Below are 18,969 nucleotides of genomic sequence, written 5' to 3' on the forward strand. Positions count from 1 at the left end.
GGCTTTAGATCAATCAAATCATCTCTAGAACAATGCTTCAAGGCTGAAAGATCATTTATCAAGGGGAATAAAATCTATTCCTACCTTGCTCTGGCAATGAAGTTCTCAAAATCTTGAGGATTCACTCCCTCCTCCTCTTCCTTTTTTGCTTGTTTCTGAACCATCAGCTCTGTTTCCTGTTAAGAAGTAGTATCAGTAAGTGTCTCTATGTTCCATGGCATAGCTACAGCTTCCAGAATACAAAACCCAATTCCATAGGAGCTAAGAAAAAAAGAACATTGCTACATACAGCAACATGAATAAATATGGAGAGCCCCAGAGACAGCATCCTAAGCATACACTCCTCCACCTGACACAAATGATTTGCTGAGAAAAGATCAAGTCTTCAAATATCTGTGCTGTTCCTTCAAGTACACTCTTTGCTAGAACATAAGGAAGTATGGAAGGGAAAAAAGAATTTAAATCAGTCATTACAGATATTGGGTCCCCTCTCCACTTTGTTGTTCCTGTCACAGAGCTCCTCCAAACAGCTTTTATCAATGCATTTGCCCCAGAAGTAGACAGATAGGAGGGAAAAAGTATAAAATTAATCTTAAAGAAACTGAAGGATGTCTGTAGAAAAATCAACAGATTTTCTACTATAAACTAGTAGTTCTCTTGAGTTAATTTCTTCTGTCAAGCAGGAAATTGAGGGCTTGTACACATACCAAAACCCCACTGCTTTAGCAAAGACTAAGAAAGTAAAACAGCACAGCCTATGGCAAATGTGCTTTTACAGTGAAATATACTGGAATAAATGGTAAGCCTTTGTGGGTGAAAATGGGAGAAAGTTTTCAGATACAAACAGTCTATTTTACAGCAGTAGAACAGGTTGGCACTAGAGGTTGGATTGATACAGACATGTCTGTTCATTAGTAAAACCTTCAGACCTGTCTGAAATACCAGTACCAGTTTAAAAACTTTATCTCACCAGACTTGACCTCCACTTCATTTCTTCCTGCTGTTACCCTAAGCATTCCCAGGAAAAAAGGGTCAGATACATATTTTAAAACATAACTCAAGACAGGTAAGATAAAGCCAGTTTGGGACATCTTTACCATTTACTACTTAAGTAAATGTCTGGATAACATGCAATGGGTTTTACTTAATTTGCTGGAGTTGTATTCTTCTGTGTCATTATAGATGATATACAATCACAAGTATTAAATTTGCCATTTACTATATTAAATCTATTCATATTAAATCTGAAGTTACAAGTCAATGAAAGAAGTCTGTATGCTGAAATGCAAAATCAAAAAACCTCACAGCCTAACAGTTTCTCAAGGGCTTAAATACATATGCTCTGAAACCTCAAGTGACGTGTTCTCACTTGTTTTAACTGAGAAAATATGTTTATGCACTGATTTATTACCAGTTACACAGCTTTATTTTGTAAATTTACTCAAGAGTTAGAAGAAAATCCTAATGTTTGAATACAATTTGAGTGGAAATAATATCCAAAGCAGCTGCATTCTTCACTCACCACAAAGCCACCCAAGTGCTTTGTGGTTCCTCCTAACAGAGTACTTCAGCGACCATTAGGCATACAAGGCACTCCCTGGAACAGACTTGGTTTAATACCAACCTTGATTAGACAGATCAAGTTACCAGATGTCAGTTTTGACAAGGCAACATAAGTGAACATCCTCTCCTAAGGAGTGGAAGCCTGAAGGTCTCTGCACAGCTGCCTCCAAAAGCTGAATTTCAATTACCCTTGTTCTAACACTGAAGAAATGCTAGGGGGCAAAGGAAAGGGGAAGCTGTCCTTGCAGGACGAAGATTAGGTTGAAATCACTATGCTAAGAACAACACCACCTACATCTAAAGATGTGAAAATTATTTAAATTGGGACCCACAACTCCTTTACACCAAGCATGCTGAGCACATTACTATAGATATGTAGCAGTCCCTCAGTAAATAGTAAATAGTAAAGGAAGCAAATAGTAAAATACATATTTCATGCTGTTCTGTATAAAACATCTTTAAAGAAGCCCCATAAAAATAAGAAGTGGGAAGAGGCATTACAAAGCATTAGAATCAAAGAGAAGGCAAAGAAAAAGCACACTGCCAGTTAAATTCCACTTCATTTCAGCACTTCTTTTTATGCACATAACTACTGGCCTGCACGTATTATGTAATAATATTGTTGTCTATCTGACAATTTCAACAAACTACCATTGTTGGATGCACAGCTGCAAGCAGATCATGTAAATAACAGAAGAGTGTCTTTGAAACAGCCTGCACGAAACACTTTGTAAGAAGAAAAGAGGGACCAAAGAAACAATTTCAAAAAGAATAAGTCACCTTGTTGTAGTAGATGATGAACTCGCCCAGCTGGCGAGCCAGGATGCGCCGCCTGTCCGTCAGTCCTACATGACGGCTGGGGAGCAGCAGCCTCAGAGACGGACGCATGTTGCTGGCAGCTCGCTTCAAAAAGCGGATGATGAGGTCCTGCAAGCAAGACATCGAGTTAACAACGTGCCATCTGCAAGGTGTGGGGAGAAGAGAATAGAGATACTATAGCAGCTAAGGACTGGCAGGAACTAAACACACGGTCCTGAGAAAATGAGCGGAAACTGGCAGGCAAAAGCATTCTGCAATATGTACTTTTAATACAGCCTTATAAATGCAATGTCGGGGAGAAAAACAGTGGTGTATCTTGCCTGAAGCGAGTCAGAATTTCGAACACTTAGGAAGCGTTTGTCTCAAAAGCATAGCAGATAAAGGAAGAAAATAACCAATCAGCAAAATGCAGTGACACACCTGTAAAGTCCAGTATCTTATGAGAATGTTTTCAAAAACCCACATGCAATGTGTTAAAGGCAGCCTGTGGAAAGTGCACTGACATAAAACTCTCTCAACAGTACCACAGGAAAGGGGATCTTGGTCAGATATCTCCACTACAGTGGATAGCCCCATTTCATCATTTTTCATCTATATACTATTGCCACATCCTCTTCACAGCACTGGATATCTACAGCCATGTAATTCCAGTCCCTCACCATGTCTGCTTGACCTCTGGTGGGGGAAACATATGGCAAGGCAGATCCTAAGGCAAGATGCATCCTGTGGGTGTTTTGAACCCTTTCTGTCTCGCCTCTGGATTTGCTTTTGCTTAGGAGCTCTGCTAATGCATAAATGAGCAGCCTCACAGCCAAACTATTGGATTTCACAGCTCGCCTCTCACTGCCATTACTCCAGGCTGGTTTGATCTGTTATTTTAAACATTATTCTTTACAGTATAGCAGACAAAGTGACTCTCAAAAAGCCTGTTTTAATTTCCACTTGGAAAGAGCAGAGGTAACATTTTCCACTGAGTTGAATGATTATTCTTGACACACAACTTTATCTCTGAACTACATTTTCCCTGCAACACACTCAGTGAGAATATATGCAGAAAGCTCAAGAGCCTACTGTACAAAGCTCTTTGAGGAAGGTTTGTGAAAGGATCTGGAATTGCTGCGCTTTTTAAAATGCATACATATCAAACACAGGACTTCAAAATACTGCCTAGAAAAGTCTATCACTTTTGCTTTCTCTTCTCAGTGGCTTTTACTTTAATTTCCTCTATCTAGAATGCAAGTAAGGTTCATAAACACAGATGTCTGGATATATTACAACAGTACATAAGAGAAAAAGCTTCACTGGGTACCTGTTGTACTTGAATAGATGAAGGCTTTGCTTAATGCAGCACAAACCAGATCCTGACAAGTACTCTCAAAGAATCTTCTAGAGAAGAATTCAAGAGCAGGTAAGCTCAGAAATCTCACCAGGAGATCTGAGCAGCCTGAACAGGTCAACAGAGATCTGAGCAGGTCAACAGAGTCTAGTCATTAAGAGCTTCTATCATTGCTCTGAGGTCTGTTACCAGTCCTACTGCATCAGTATATTAAAAATACAGCACTGGCAGCTAGACAAAGATGAACAACCACCATCTCAGTTGGACTTCTGTACTTGCAAGAATAGGAACTGACTTCAAAACTCTCAAGGTAGATTCCTACTTGGCTTGTCAGTCTGGCCAATACAAAGCTTCTTACCATTTGCTCATCCTCTTTGGCAGCCCAGGCAGGATTCTGGATCTGTTCGCCAGCCTCCTCCATCAATCGGAGCTGAACGTGGCGGAGATAGGCAGAGAAAGCTGCACGAGCTTGTACTTTGCTGGGGACAAAAAGAATCAACCAGTTATCTTCAGAAGAGGAATGGGAAGAGTTACAGCAGTCAGGCACAGCTTATGAACAAAGTACACTCAGCAAGGTCCTCCTAAGTGCACTAATGCTGAAGCTCAAAGAAAGGAGAACCCCTTCACCCCATCAGCATTTTCAAGCAGACCTTCAGTTCACCAAGATGGGGTGGTAGGTATTGCAGGAGGTACAAAAGACAATACACACTCTCTCGGGTAAATTCTAAAAATGCAATGTTCTTCCTGTCTTTTACAGCCTTGGTTACTCTCCTCTAAAAGCCAGTAACATGGACATCAGCAAAACCATATTTTTAAAACAAATTCAAGACTCTATTGGGCCTCTGTTTTCACAAACATTTTGAACACCACAACAACAGACCATAAAATAAACAAAGGGCTTGGTACTGGTGCCAGAGTTATAACAAAGGCCCTGTAATTCCCATTAGAAATGAAAGAATTAAATCTGTGAAAGTGAGCTCTTCTCCTGCTAGCTCAGGGATACAAGCCAAATTTCATTGAGCAAGGCACCACTGAGGAATGAGGGAACATCAGCAAAATCTGCTGTGCAGCTGGCTGAACATGTTGAGAAGCTGTAAGCATGAACTGAGAGAGGACTGGAAGGGACACAACTTCTCATTCCCTCACAATAGTAGCCACTTTAGTATATGCATCTGTTGTAAGAGAAACTGCTGAAAGCTCTGCCTAATTCTGTTCATTGTCCTCTTGGTCCAAACCTTATCCTCAAACATTCTGCTCTCCCAGCCTCTGCTCTTCCTCATTGTTTTCCCCACAGTTGCTAGAAGCTTCTCATAAGGATATAGCAGCAGATTGGCTTTAGTGTCAGCAACAGATTTCTCTTTCTATCACAGGAAGTGTCCTAATATGCTCTGTAGAATTTTAAGTTTCATCTTAAACTAGAATTTTGAGCCCATTACTTTCCTGAAATATTATTCCAGAGCTTACTGTTCTAATAGGAATCTCTCTTACTACCCAGTCCAGCTTCACTTATGAGCAGCTTATAATTGCTTTTTCTTTCTCCAACATTGGCCTGTAACTTAAATATAATCCCTGACAGATCTCCCACCTTGAATGTTTTGGTTAAGTTACATCCTTTCATAGTTTTCATTTTATTAGTGTGAACTATCCACATTTGCCAGTGTCTCCTAAAAAAGCACCCACAATGGTGACATGATGAGACCAGCAGCTCACCTCCACCTGTGTTCCACTCACAATTTGCCTTCCATGAATATGGGTGATACAATACTCCACATGAAGTCTCAGAAGTATGTCAAGTGATAAGCCCTGGAACACATTTGGTGTTTTCATGCATGCATGAGCTAGGACTTCACAAACTTCCTCTGATCAACCAGCATGCAAGATATTTTTCCTTATAATTAATTTCTAGTTGATGAACACCCAGCTGACAGAACTTCTGGTGTAAATTACTAGTTCTTATAAGGATCCCGTTGTACTTTGTACTGAATTTCATCCTAGTTATATTATTTATATCCTCGAGGTCATCCAGTTTTTCATATGTAATCCACAACTTTTTTCTCATGGTAATAACTCCCAAATATTTTCCATCAGCAAATTTCATCATTTGTACACTTTGCGTCATTCTTGAATTGATTATATAATCAGCCTCAGACCAATTCCTGAGGAACCTCACCATATTTTTTCTACTTGTATTCTGCTTCTAACAAATATTCTCACATACTTATATAGTCCTTATGACTCCAGGTACACAAGCCCCTGAAATGTTATTAAAAACCTCTGTGCAGTAATTAAGTCTTTCTGGTTTATAGGTCTAAAAATTTTAGGACCATTATGTTAGTGTTACACAGAAATCATACCATAGCAACACTTAGAGAGATCAACGCATCTGTTTAGGTAAGAATTGAAGCTAAAATAAAATACATTGCAAGTATCCATGTATCAGCTTGATCATCAACTTTTGATGCTTTTGGAAGGTCACACAGGGCCAGAGAGGGGCTAAGACAATGACAAGTGCACGTCCTGTTAATAGCTAACTGCAACAACTACACATGGTTACAATTTCTGTCTTTCAGGAACATCAGTGAACTCCAAAATGCACAGCAGGCCTTGTAACACCTCTGAGCTCTGCATGCTACTAATCACTACATCTACCCTTTCTTTCTCCATGTGTGGGACACTGGGAGAACTCTCTGAATCCATGCTGAGAACTGATACTCTCTACATCAGGCCACCATGTATCAGAAAAAGCTCTCACCTCGGCTTTCTAGAGCTGTCAGGTTTGGCCTAGGTACAACTCAAATATCTCATGACCAGTTCAAGGTTTGTGCTTGATAAGGAGACCCCATTATCAACATCAGCACAATAATAAAGGTCTTGGCCGGCGCCTGATACTTCTATGACTAAAAACTACAGAGTTTAACACTGCCTCTCCTTCTGTGGGGGTGATACTGAAACCTGAGGCCTTAAATGCAGGAAAAAGTAACTTCCTTTTCATTTTACTTCCTTGGGAATGGCAGAGTTGGGGGAACACGTTTTCTTTGACTATTATTTCTTTACCAGTACCCAATGTGTGGAAGGCAGATATTTCCTCATTAGGCTGACTGAAGGAGAGAAAAGTCCTACCACATACAAAAACTGACTAGAATGGGCCTGGTTTCCCTCGGATGAAAATTTTATTCAGCTTCTCTGCCTGTTAAGCCCATAAGCAAAGCTTACATCAATGACATCCCAGATGGGGCCAAGTCCAGCACAGTCTCAGAACAAGAGGTCACCACAAGCCTTATACCCTTCTGTGGGGAATCCCAACACTGCTGGGTGCTGAGCAAGATTCTGCCAGGAACATCAGACAGAGCTTATGTTCTTGGCAGGAATCAGTTCTAAATATATATAGATATAGACACAGCATTGCTATGTTTATCCTCAAAAGAGGTTTCAGAATCTTCCCTGTCACAGCAGCAAATGTCCTTGCCACAATTAGACATCAGAACAATCCCCAAAGCCATTGAATAATTCATAGTTTCTCCCAGAAACTAAACTAAGAAAGCAACAACAAGAAACATTTTCTCTACCTTTGGACATTTTTCACAGAAAACATAATGCTGCTTCTTGTCTAGAAGATGTAAAGTCTTCCTACTCAGGTATACATGATCATCCTTTCTTTTTGTACTTTCTGTCCATCTGCAATTAGACAGTTTTGCTACCCACGTTCAAGGGGAGGATCATATTTCAAAACATCTGGTTAAAACCTTGCTTGATGTTTTTCTATAGAATCTCTTCCAGTACATATCTCTTTTCCCAAGAAAGAGTCGTGCATCAGAATATACTCTATTCCACACCGTTCTACTCAACAACATGCAATAAGATGTTTCAGTAATTTGTCACTCTCAAATTAGTTGCTAATTTTGCTCTCGGAAGGCAATGACCTTGAGCAAAGATTACTACCAGAGGCAAAAATTCTATCATCAAAAATAAAAGCACAAAATGAGAAAACTAATTTTATGGAGAGACAGCACCAAGATATTCCTATCCAACCCTTCCTGGATAATTAACATATATTTATGACCACTTCTTGGCAAATGCAAAGAATGAGAAGAAAAAAAATTAGAATTCAGCAGCAGACATCCTGCATTAAGGCAAAGAGGCATTTTAGAAGCCTGAGCTGACAAAGAACAGCTTACATCATCAGATTAAAGAACAGCAATGGAAACTATAGGGTCACGCTTTACACTGATCCAACAGGTCAGGAACTCAGGTAAACTGTCAGACTTGGCAATGGTCTCCCTTCTCTGCCAACAAGGTGTTAAGGCAGCCCACAGGTAGACAAAAATCCAGGCCCCTTTTCTAGAGTCTTCTTATCCCTTCACATTCATAACATGCATCCTCCATATTTAAACCCGCACTAGATTCAAGTCAAAACTAGAGGCGATACGCAGAAAACTCTCACCTCAAGTTTCCTTGATTTTGAAGAATCTGAAGCAAGTTAAACTGAGATTTTGAGTCTGTTTTTTGCAGAAACAGCTTTTCTCCATCTCCAGTTTTTTTGTTATGTTTTTTTGGTAACCTCTCCTTACAAGCAGTTTTCATTGAGTCAGAGAGCGTTGGCTTGTTTTTCACCTGGCCGTCCGAAAGAGAGCAAACACTTCTATCTGCATCTTCACCTTCATCCTCATCCATCTCCTCTTCCTCTTCACTTTCTGTGTCTGACTTGAGGGACAGCTTTGTTGGTTCTGATGTGCCTGTGGTAGAGGAGAAATCACTTACGCTGACGAAGAAAAAAAGAAAGTGGAGACGCCTGTCTACTGCCTATACCCTTTGGTTTACCCCAAAGTCCTTTCTGCTAGGAGAACAGAACACTGCCATTTCAGAACACCATCTTAAGTATGACTGTTCTGTATTATTCTGTCTTTCATCTTGTACATCAGTTGAGAAGCCCATTTTCCCAATATTACAGAATACAGAAGAACACCAAGATTCTTGTTTTAGCCTTACAAATGAAAAAAGAACGCCCACACAAAATCAAAAAGATAAAGACATTTTCCTATATTTTTATCCTGATTCTTACATACATACTGACATATCTACACCCATATTTGATATATATATACACACACTAATTTTTATATGTTGTGTGTCAAATAAAACAAAGCTACAAAAACCTAAACTTCCACATGTGCCAATAAAGATCATATAGCTTAACACAGCAGCAAAAATCATCTTATAACATCAAATCTCTCCTACTGCAGTCAGTATCACACAGCTATTAGAGTTTATATAAAGGCAGGAACAGTCAATTGTGGGGATCATTCACCTCTGTACCCTTCAAGTTTTTCCAAAACCAGCTTGGATAAAAGACTTCTGTTCCCAACAGCTTAAGTGTCACAGCTGTCTAGGAGAATCAATCTGAAAGGTCCCATCTTTCTCTGAAAAGCTGAAGAATTACAGAGGCACACATACTGTTGAATTCTTTACCCAAAATGCAACAAACGAGCTCATCTCTAAGTAAGCACTGATTACCTTTAATCATATACATGTGAGTGTGCAAAGGTGGGAATGAAATTCAAGGCACTAAAACAAGAAGCTCAGAACTAGAATGAAATGAAAAGTATTAACATTTGAAATGGAACAACCCCATTCACACACATTTCAAATGAAAAAGCCCTTTGCTTGCCTTTTTTTTGACCAGTTGCTCATTGAAAACTCTAGCCACGCATACCTGATGCTCTTGCCTGTGCTGCCCCAACCTTGCCATGGTACCGCCGCCGCTTCCGTAACTCCAGTGAAACAAGCTTCCTCTCATAAAAGAGAGCATGAGAGCCCACAACTTCCATCCTCCTATCCAGCCTTCCATGGAGACCTGCTCTGGGAAGCACAGTACACAGATATCCCTCAGTCTCCCTTTGTCTTTCCCTCCCTGATAACACAAGAGACATAGTAGATCAAACTTCTCAAGAAACATTCTTGCTGATATACAAAGAAATATTTACCATCAGTCTAACTCTGCTCTACTTAAGCCTGTAAATGTTTGAAGAGAGTCTTGCATGTACTCCACAGAACATCACCTCTTAAAGCCCCAAGACACACTCACCTAGTGTCAGGCTTTCATGACTGAGCAGCATCTGCCCATCATGCAACAGCTCAGGGCACAATTAACAGAGGACATTGTAAGAGTACAAAATAGAGAAGGGGAATGGAAAGAGCATATTGACAACAATCTGGTTGTCCGAACCATTTATGTAGACAGCTTGTTCCTCACTGATCAGATATAAGCATTTTAACGTAAGAAAAGTGGAAAATGCCAAACTTTCTACAAGTTCTACCTAAGACAAGGGACGAGCAGCCCTGCCAGATTCCAGAAGGGAAATATCAAAAGTAACAATTTCCCGCCAGTGCACAAAAATCCAGAAAAGTGCTCCCCATGATATAAGTGGAAACAAGCACAGAAAATGCTGATTGTTTCATTTATCTTTTCAGTTCTAGCAAAGTGAATATATGGGTATATGAAGTCCAAATCCTTGCGCATTACAAGATCTTTCAAGGGAGCTCAATGATGAGGCTTACCAATATGGTAGGAATACCAAAGTGAGAAGTGTATCAGGAGAAATTTTAAGATCCAATGAAAACATGAGCTCTCCACATGTGGGTATATTCTTTTTTCACTGTATTTATGTTTCTAAAGTTATTTTCATGGACTTCAGGTAGAAAAGGTGTTGACTCACAACTTGGAAGATGAAGCTAAAGAAATCTAAAGTTAGAATAAATGCTACAGAGCACAAATTATTTAATTAAGAAGCTATTTACCGGGATCGTCCAGCGATGAATTCTCTTTTTGTCTTGCTCCTACAAAGAGAAAAAGGTCAAAAATTACTCTCCACACTGGATCAGCCTTGATTAAAAAGCCTCCCTGGTCTTTCACATGTACAATGGAAAGACCAGATTTACAGAATTACTTGTGAGTTCTACCTCAAAGAAGAAAAAAAAAAAAGGATTCCAAAAGAGGAGCCCTGAGCAGCGGTACTACAATTGATGCTTGCATTTGTCTGGCTTAAGCTGGAGAAGGCATCATTTAGAACAACTCTTTAGACACATCCCTGAACATACACAGAGAAAAAAAATTGTACAGCACTGATGCTGGAAGTGCTTCTGTAAATACTGTCTCCTCCTTCAGTCACCTTGTCTTCACTTGGTAGTTACTTCATAGTGGATCTCAAATTTGCACAAGAAGAATTGTTGAGAAGGAAGGGCATTAAACACACAGTGAAAGACGTTGCATATAACTCTCAGTGGAAGCTCAGCTAGTGGCATGAACTGTCCCAACCACCACCCAAAAAAAGAATGATGAAATCATGATTGCACAGATCAAGACACAGGGATAGCAAACCACTGGAGAAGTCAATTTCAGGGCTTACTGTACATAAAGACAAACATTAATGTGATTTGAAATTTGAAACAAAAGGTAAGCCAGGACCACTTGGCTTAGAGAAAAAATCATCTAAGAGCTTGAAGTTTTTTCATGTCTATAGTAATATTAGTGCTCCAATGACTCCCATGCCTTTTGAGTATTGTCCTTTTTGCCCCTGGTTTCAGAAGAGCAACACATAAATATATGACCAACAAGCAGTGGAACACTGGAGAAGAGACACACAATTATCAGCACTCCTATAAATCCCAGACTTGCGTTTATAACATTGGATAAGTGAGGAATCAATCCTTTTTGTACTCTTTGTGCCCTTTACCTCTCTCCCAAACAGAGAAGTTTTCTACCTGTCCTTAAACAGACGTGTAGCCAACATGTAGTTCATTGATGTCTTGTGCTCTAGAAAAGATCTAGGAAAAGAAAAAAAAAAACCAAACAGGATTATCAAGACAGAGTTCAACTCAATGAAAGGCAGCACAATGCAGAAATAAATGGCTTCTAAAAATATCCCAGAAGTAGATTCAGACAACATGCTGCACCACAACAGAAAAGACCAAAGGAGGAGAGCTATCGTTTCTCAGCTGAAGTTCCTGGTGATGCAAGAGACTGAGAAAACATTACAGACTGGAAAAATAAACTTAGAAAACTGTAATATAGCACAACTTTCAGAAGGAGTGAGTCCTATATGGCATTTATGGCCTAATGACAAGAGCAGACAGTGTGCAGCTTGAGGATGTAAAAGTAGATAGCAAAAATCTGAAAGGAAGACACATTTATTCTAACAGAAAAGCAATGCCAGAAATAATGTCCAAGAGCTTTCCATGGGGTGCAGTTATGTAAAGCAGCAGCTGATAAAAACAAGGGATCAGAAAAAAAGAATATTCAAGGCTAAAATAAACTTTGCCAAAACTTTCAATACAACTTTTTACATGCCAAGATAGCTGATCTACATATATCTAACAAAAAATATCCCTCAACACGGAACATCAGTGCCATCCTATCAGATTTTTATTCTTACCCATAGAGGTCCCATGTTAATGGGGTAGGGAATATCCGGATGAAGCCTCCTCTCCGTTCATTTTCCTCCCTCACTCGCCGAAGAACTTTGATCTGATTAAAAAGAAAAATAGAGAATAGCCAGCAAAATAGATAACAATGAAAAATAAACCTTCCAAAAATCTCTGAATTCCAGAAAACAAGACTATTCAGTCCTGCAAATGGACTGGGTAGATAATGATATCCTCAAGGAATTTTGTCTTGCATTTAAATTCTGAAGGAGTCTGTCACTGCTTCAAGCACATCTCTGCTTGGCATGATTGAGGCAAGGGCAATACGAGCAGTAAAACTCAAATTCTGTTTCAAAAATTACTCTTCTTCTGTCACATTTTTCATTTACATGCATTCACTATTTGTTAAACAAATAGCCCCACATACTGCATGAAAGCCAAGGTAAATAAAAGCTATTTAACAGCCTCCTTACCTCCTCCATGGAGAGGCCTAGCATAGAGCTGCTGTGCCTTCCTGCTGCCTTTTCCCTGCCTAAGGGCATCGAGCTTTTCACTTCAGCATCGCCAGCAGACAGAGGACGGGTATGCTGCAGAGACAACATGAATCCAGATTTTTTTTTCCTCTCTCAATTTTCATATTAAAAAAAATTACATTCAAATTCCAGGACCCCATTCCTAGCAGGATCTACACTTCAGAGCACGAGCACTACAGCCAGAATTCACAACTCCAAACCCCAGCTGTTGAAGAGTTCACAGCCCAGACGTCACTACATGTGAGTACTCAGATTCTTAGATTTTAGCACAGGAGGCACAATTCAGGCATCACTGCCAGTATTTACACCTCTGGCCCCTTCTGGAAAAACAGGAGACATAGCAAAAGCAGCAAAGTCAGAACATCATACAGGAAAATCCTCACCCAAGGGGCACTGGAGTCAGCATTCACAAAACCCAAATACATTTGGATTCACACATCAGTGGTACCAGAAGCATGATTCTCTGTTCTAGCTGTGTTGCCATACTAGAACAACAGAACTGTGATTCCCCGGTGAGATAAAAGTTGCAAGAAAAAGTTCACCACCTGTTATTCTTTTGTTGCTATACTGCTGAATTTCAACTTGCTACTTCTCACACTTAACAGACACATCCTGCAGATGTACACAGATACATCATGCAAATTTGCATACATATGCAAAATTTTAAAAATAAGCAATAATTTGCAGACAGTGTCACTAAGCTTATTTTTAACCTGATGGGCAGTCCTGGCCAATTCTAACAAAAGAACAGGAATTCAAAATGTCTTCAAATCATCAGGATTATTAAGTTTTAAAATCCAAGCAAGAAAAATCTTTGAACTTGCTCTCAAGTACATTTAAGATGATCTTAGGCTCAGTTTAGATAAACTACATCTGCAAAAACAGCACCAAAAGAGTCTACTGAGAAGGTCTCAAGCACTTTTACTAAATTCAAAAGTTTATTTTAGCTCTATACTGAGCAAAGAATGCACAGAGAGCCTTAATCTAGAAAGAAGAGAAAAACATGACAGAAACCTTAAGGTGGCTAAGTCCAGGGGAATATCCCATACTGCTCAGAGACCAAAAAATCCACGGCAAGATCAGGAAGCATCTTTATTTGTAAAGACTATGGGAAGTTAATTCCATTCTCTCCGTTTCAATAGAAATGAGAAGCGGCTACTCAGAATCTGCAGATGAAGCAACAGCAAAAGCAACAGGCATTCCACTAGAATAGGTAATACTGCAGTGATTGGCACAGAAAAATCCAAAGATAAAACAGATATAGCAGGTACCAGCTGTAACATTTTGATAAGCCTAACTGATTAAAAAGATAAGAGAAAAGATAATCTGGATGAGAAGGCAGGAGACACAAACATCTGTAGAAGAAATAGAAATGCCAGGAATCAAACAGGTTTGCTTGATGCTGCGGATGGCACTACGTTTAAAGACTTCTAGTCTTTCTTTCTAAGCTTTCTTCTATTTCTAACCCACAGCTCAAAAATGTTGCTTAACAACTTTCTTTAAACCCTGAGAAGTAACCTTCTCTTAAAAACCATTTCTCATTTCCTGGCATTACCATAACAATCCATCATCATGTGAGAACTGTTGTTCCAAAAGAATATTACAGGAAATTCTTCAATCTATTAAATTATCTGCTTTGCTAAGGAAACACTTCAATGAAATAATTTCCATTGTCTCAACACAACAGAGATGATTGCATTAAATACAAACAGTAAATGTATGTCTACGTATTGGGCAGCTCTGACTCCTCCCTGAGGATAAAACTACATGGCTGTCAAAATTCTAGAGAAAACTCCCTTTGCTGGACTTCCTGCACAGTTTTTTCCATGTTTCACTACAGAATACCCTCTGGCTGTAGCACAGAAATGTCTCCAACTTCAGAGATCTTGTTTCCTCTTTGACCCAGCTTATCTATAAAAGCATAGATAAATCCAACCACTCTGGTATATCTCCCATTCTGCAAGTATCCTTGGTTCCCAAATCATGATTCTAATTTAATATGCACTGACAGCAGTTGGCACAAAGATCATTCCTATTCTCTACAAAACCTTGTAATTCAGTAATACTCTTTCCTCTGAGCCTCAGCTAAACTTACTCACAATGACAAACAGCAGGGAATAGACTGAATTAGGTTCTCAAGATGATTTCATCCACCTTTTCTTCCTGATGGGGAAACCCCATTAAAAAAAAAAAAAAAAAACCCAATTCCTACTACATTTGTGGAGGAAGCCCAGCAGCAAAATAGTGCCTAACATGCCTCCACATGGTCAATAGCTTAGAATTGTAAACTAATTTTGATTGGTCTATATGGCTTGCAAGAAGGGTAACAAACACAATACTTAGAAAGGTAGATCAGTCTCACTTAGGCTAAAAATAGTCCCATATTTTTCCATTAACTTTAAGAAATCCTTCTTTCCTCTGCATCTATTTTGACCCAGTTCACTCTCAAACTTTTGCAGTGTCCTTCAGAGGACTGTCTCAAAGAAAATTATTACTTCTCTAGGGCCACCTGAATTTTGTCTGCACAGATTCTCCTATGCTTACCCTATCAATCAGACTTGTAGTCTTAAAAACTTTGAGGGATTTGATCCAGCTGACCTTGACTCTCAGCAAGCTTCACCTACATATTTTTTTAAGCTACTAGAAGTGATGTAAGTATTTTTTCAATGTTTGTTTTTGCTGCATGGAAACATGCTGGTGCCATGTCCTCTTCTCATGTTGACTTCCCTCTCACCCCCATCCCCTTGCCCCAGGCTACTCAAACTGTAAAATATATCTGGGGACTAACAATGCCAAAAGCATTGCACACAGTAACATTTGAAAGTGTAGCCCTTACACGGGTGATGGAGCTGAAGGGTACTTACTGATCTGCTGTTTGCTCTTTGTGACTCTGCAGACACAGGATGCTGCAAGAGACACACAAAGAGAATAAAAATCTTGTGTTCTCCAAGACACTATGATCCCTGCCTGACTTGTTGAGGACTGGCAAGTACCCTAAACAAAACAGTATAAGCAAAGGGTGGTGAGGCACTGGAACAAGTTGGTCAGAGAAGTTGTGCCAACCCTGGAAATGTTCAAAGACAGGTGGATAGGGCTTGGAACAACCTGGTCTAGTGGAAGGTGTCCCTGTCCATTGCAGTGGGGTTAGAATTTGATAATCTTTAAGGTACTCTCCAATCCAAAGCACTCTATGATTCTATGAAAACTGAAGTCCAGAGATAAAGCTAACCACTAATATCTTCCTCATATCCTGTACAAATGTATCCTGTCCCCATTCCAAACACAGCATTCATTCTAACCTCAGACATGCTCAACTGTGCAGAATGCATCTGGACATATGGTTTTCAAAAGCGCACTGAACTCAACTATGATGAGCAAAATTCACATTTTTGTAAAATAAGTCACCCATATAAAAATATTTAATAGCTATGCATCAAGGAGAAAGAGATGCTGTCAAGCAAAACTGTTCATACAACAGAGGAAGGCAAAAAGTTAAAATCCCATAATTTTGCAAGTACTTTCATTTAAATCTATCAACAATATTCCAGTTCTTGCAGAGAAAAAAAGATACTATTTAACTTTCTAACACAGGTGTAGAAACATCAGAATTTCAAGAAGTACCCTGTATTACTTACTTGGTATCAGGCCTGCAAGTAAAACCAGTTTAAGGACAGGGACAGGTTCAAAAGAAAACAATCATCAGAGCTGAGATTTTTCTTGCCTTCAGTGGTATTCAGAGTGTCTTCCTCTTCTCCAACTCCCAAGAGGAGCAAATGGTGGAAGAAAGGATTCTCAGGAGACCTATCTATCATTTCTAGCTGTACTACTGACAAGTTCCTCTCTACAGTTGGTCTACTCAAAACAGATCAAGGTCCCTCCATTGCTTACAATTAACTGAAAGAGCTCCAACCCAAATCAACAAGAAGTTACAAAGGAAGCAGCAAAATTGTTCATTTCCCTAGAGGGAGAAATGCTCAAAGAGTCAAACCAAAGCAATTGCACAAGAAACTTGCAGTCCAGTCTGGTGAAACTCAGAAAAGAGAGTAACCATTCTCAAGATAGTTATTCAAGAGCACTGGCACCAACAGTTCTTTTTCAAGCAGTAACTTTTACAATGATTAAAAATGGTCTATGTGAATGATCAAAACTTCAGACATCATGAAGGTGGTCGGAAAAGCCAAAAGATTACATATACCCTTTGCAAGAGAAAATTGGAACAGATATCAAAAATCCAAAAATCTGAGATAGAATGTATTCAACAAATAACAAGCCAAAACATTCTGGGACCATGGAAAGATCTAAACACCTAGCCATGGGATTTCCACTTAGGTACTTAAGAAAAAAAATGCTGTAAAACTTTATCACTGCATTACAAACCTGTTCCTGTTAAACATAGGTTGGTTAGGGGAACCATTCTAATCCTGTCTCATAACCAATGCACTGTCATATGAATCTTTGCAACTTTCAACTGGCCAGCCTTACATCTCTTTGTGGGTATTTGTTAAGTAAAACAAAATTGAAAGCCTCATTAAAATTCAATTCTTTACAACAGCATAACTTTGAGACTGTCTTGTATAATTTTGTCAAATCATCAGGATCTGATCCCATTGCTCTAAGAAAGGGTAATTCTTTTGAATGATTTCTAATTTTGTCTGCTACAAAGAGCACCTATACAGTCAGAGTGATCTGTATCTAAGGCACTATTATATTTGTCTTAGAAGTTTCAGACTCAGACATGCATCCTAAAGTTACTCAAATCTCATCTTACCAGCTATTCACCTCTCTCATAGTGACTAAAGACTCTTGAGTTTTACAAGAGACAAAAGATTGCAATTTCTGTGAGCTTTCCCTATACCAAAATGGACAGTGTCTTGGTACACTGTCACTGAACAAAAATGACTTGTCATTTCCTAACTGAACTTGAGCTACACAGTCATGTTGCATGTCCATCACAGCACCACCAGCTGCAGAGATGTCAAAGAACACCATCTGCCTATTTGCCTGAGGAGAAATGAGTTGAAAGTCCAAGTGATGTAACAGATCTCCCTGCCCTTTGTGAATGCTCTATTTCCACAGATATTTATGGAATCCATTTCATAGACAAAAAGAGATGGAGAACAACTGTCCTTCCACATTACAGTGCTGAGAAAGCACTACCTCAACAGAAAAGACATGGGGCAGTCACAGCAAGACACAGGAGGCCTCAGTCCAATGATCCATGGGAAAGAAAGTGAAATTCCAAAAGAGAATGGGAAAGAAGCCTTAAACTTCAAATGCAAGTAGTTTTTCACTTAGGAGAAGGTCTTGGAGAGACATTCATAAAGCTCCAGGGCTCTGGAAGCTTGTTGTCCATAACAAAATCAAAGTGGCTGAACAGCCCAGAATACAGGTGTATCCCCTGAGAACCACAAAATGGTTTGGGTTGGAAAGACCTTAAAGGTTATCTAGATCCAACTCCCCTGCCATGGGGAGGGAAGCTTCCAGTCAAACAAGGTGCTCAAAGCCCCATCCAGCCTGGTCTTGAACACCTCCAGGGATACAGAGTCTACAAACTCTTTCGGCAACAAGTTTCAGTGCCCCACCACCCCCACAGTTAAAAAATTCCATAGTTATACTAGAAATCCAGATAATCTCACTCACTGCCTCTCTCACCTGTGAGTCAAATTCTATGAGAATGACTTCCTCCTATGCTCCTCAGACAGGGCTTGTAAAAGTCACTTACCTGCAGCTTCTGGTATGGATTTCTTCTGACAGATTCAGACGAATGATAAATGCTCCGGTTTGACCGCTGGCCTGGGTCCTGGCATACAAAGCCTATGGGCACCAAGAGCTGCATGAGAACTTGAAGACAGACAAACCCTGAAAGATGAATCTAGCATTTCTGTTCACAATCTCAGTCTATACATGACCTTCTTGTCCCTGCTCAAGGACCAATAAGGATCTTTTTCTTTTTTATACCTTGCTTTGTTTAATCCTAAACTGTAAATGAATTACATTTTTATGAATAAAAACTTGCTTCAAGACCAAGTACTTAAACCAATAAATGGGTCACTAAATAGCAGCACAGAGATAGACTTGTTTTTTTAATCAGCTAAGCAGCATACCTGATGACAATTTTACTTCTTTCACTACTAGGGCAAATTACATCCAGCGACTAAATCAAGATGCAAGGGACGCTGTGCCCTAGACAGTACTCCAATCCTAGTAATCCGACCAAAGCCCACACATTCAACTTAAAAAATGCATGAATACTAACTCTGCAAGCTAAAGAGAGCAGTGTCTTCAAATACCAAATTAGGG

At 39.5% G+C, this 18,969-nt stretch overlaps 1 protein-coding gene across 6 annotated transcripts in view; it reads right to left on the reverse strand.

Moving 5' to 3' along the window:
• Nucleotides 1-18,969, reverse strand: part of TTLL5 (tubulin tyrosine ligase like 5) — a 137,976-nt gene that overhangs the window by 85,883 nt on the left and 33,124 nt on the right. For all 6 annotated transcript variants that reach the window (XR_004082624.1, XR_004082625.1, XM_031064178.1 and 3 more), the window contains exons 15-24: nt 18,392-18,483; nt 12,610-12,723; nt 12,148-12,239; nt 11,477-11,539; nt 10,514-10,552; nt 9,429-9,574; nt 8,160-8,451; nt 4,077-4,197; nt 2,344-2,490; nt 85-176 (exon numbers count right to left, since the gene is read on the reverse strand). Coding sequence is in view for 4 of the 6 variants with exons in the window: in XM_031064178.1 (XP_030920038.1) it covers nt 85-176; nt 2,344-2,490; nt 4,077-4,197; nt 8,160-8,451; nt 9,429-9,574; nt 10,514-10,552; nt 11,477-11,539; nt 12,148-12,239; nt 12,610-12,723; nt 18,392-18,483 (1,198 nt within the window). In the remaining 2 variants the exon portion in view is untranslated. The remainder of the gene's footprint in view (nt 1-84; nt 177-2,343; nt 2,491-4,076; nt 4,198-8,159; nt 8,452-9,428; nt 9,575-10,513; nt 10,553-11,476; nt 11,540-12,147; nt 12,240-12,609; nt 12,724-18,391; nt 18,484-18,969) is intronic.

This window comes from Geospiza fortis, unplaced genomic scaffold (genome assembly GCF_000277835.1).
Source record: "Geospiza fortis unplaced genomic scaffold, GeoFor_1.0 scaffold54, whole genome shotgun sequence".
Taxonomy (NCBI): Eukaryota; Metazoa; Chordata; class Aves; order Passeriformes; family Thraupidae; genus Geospiza; species Geospiza fortis.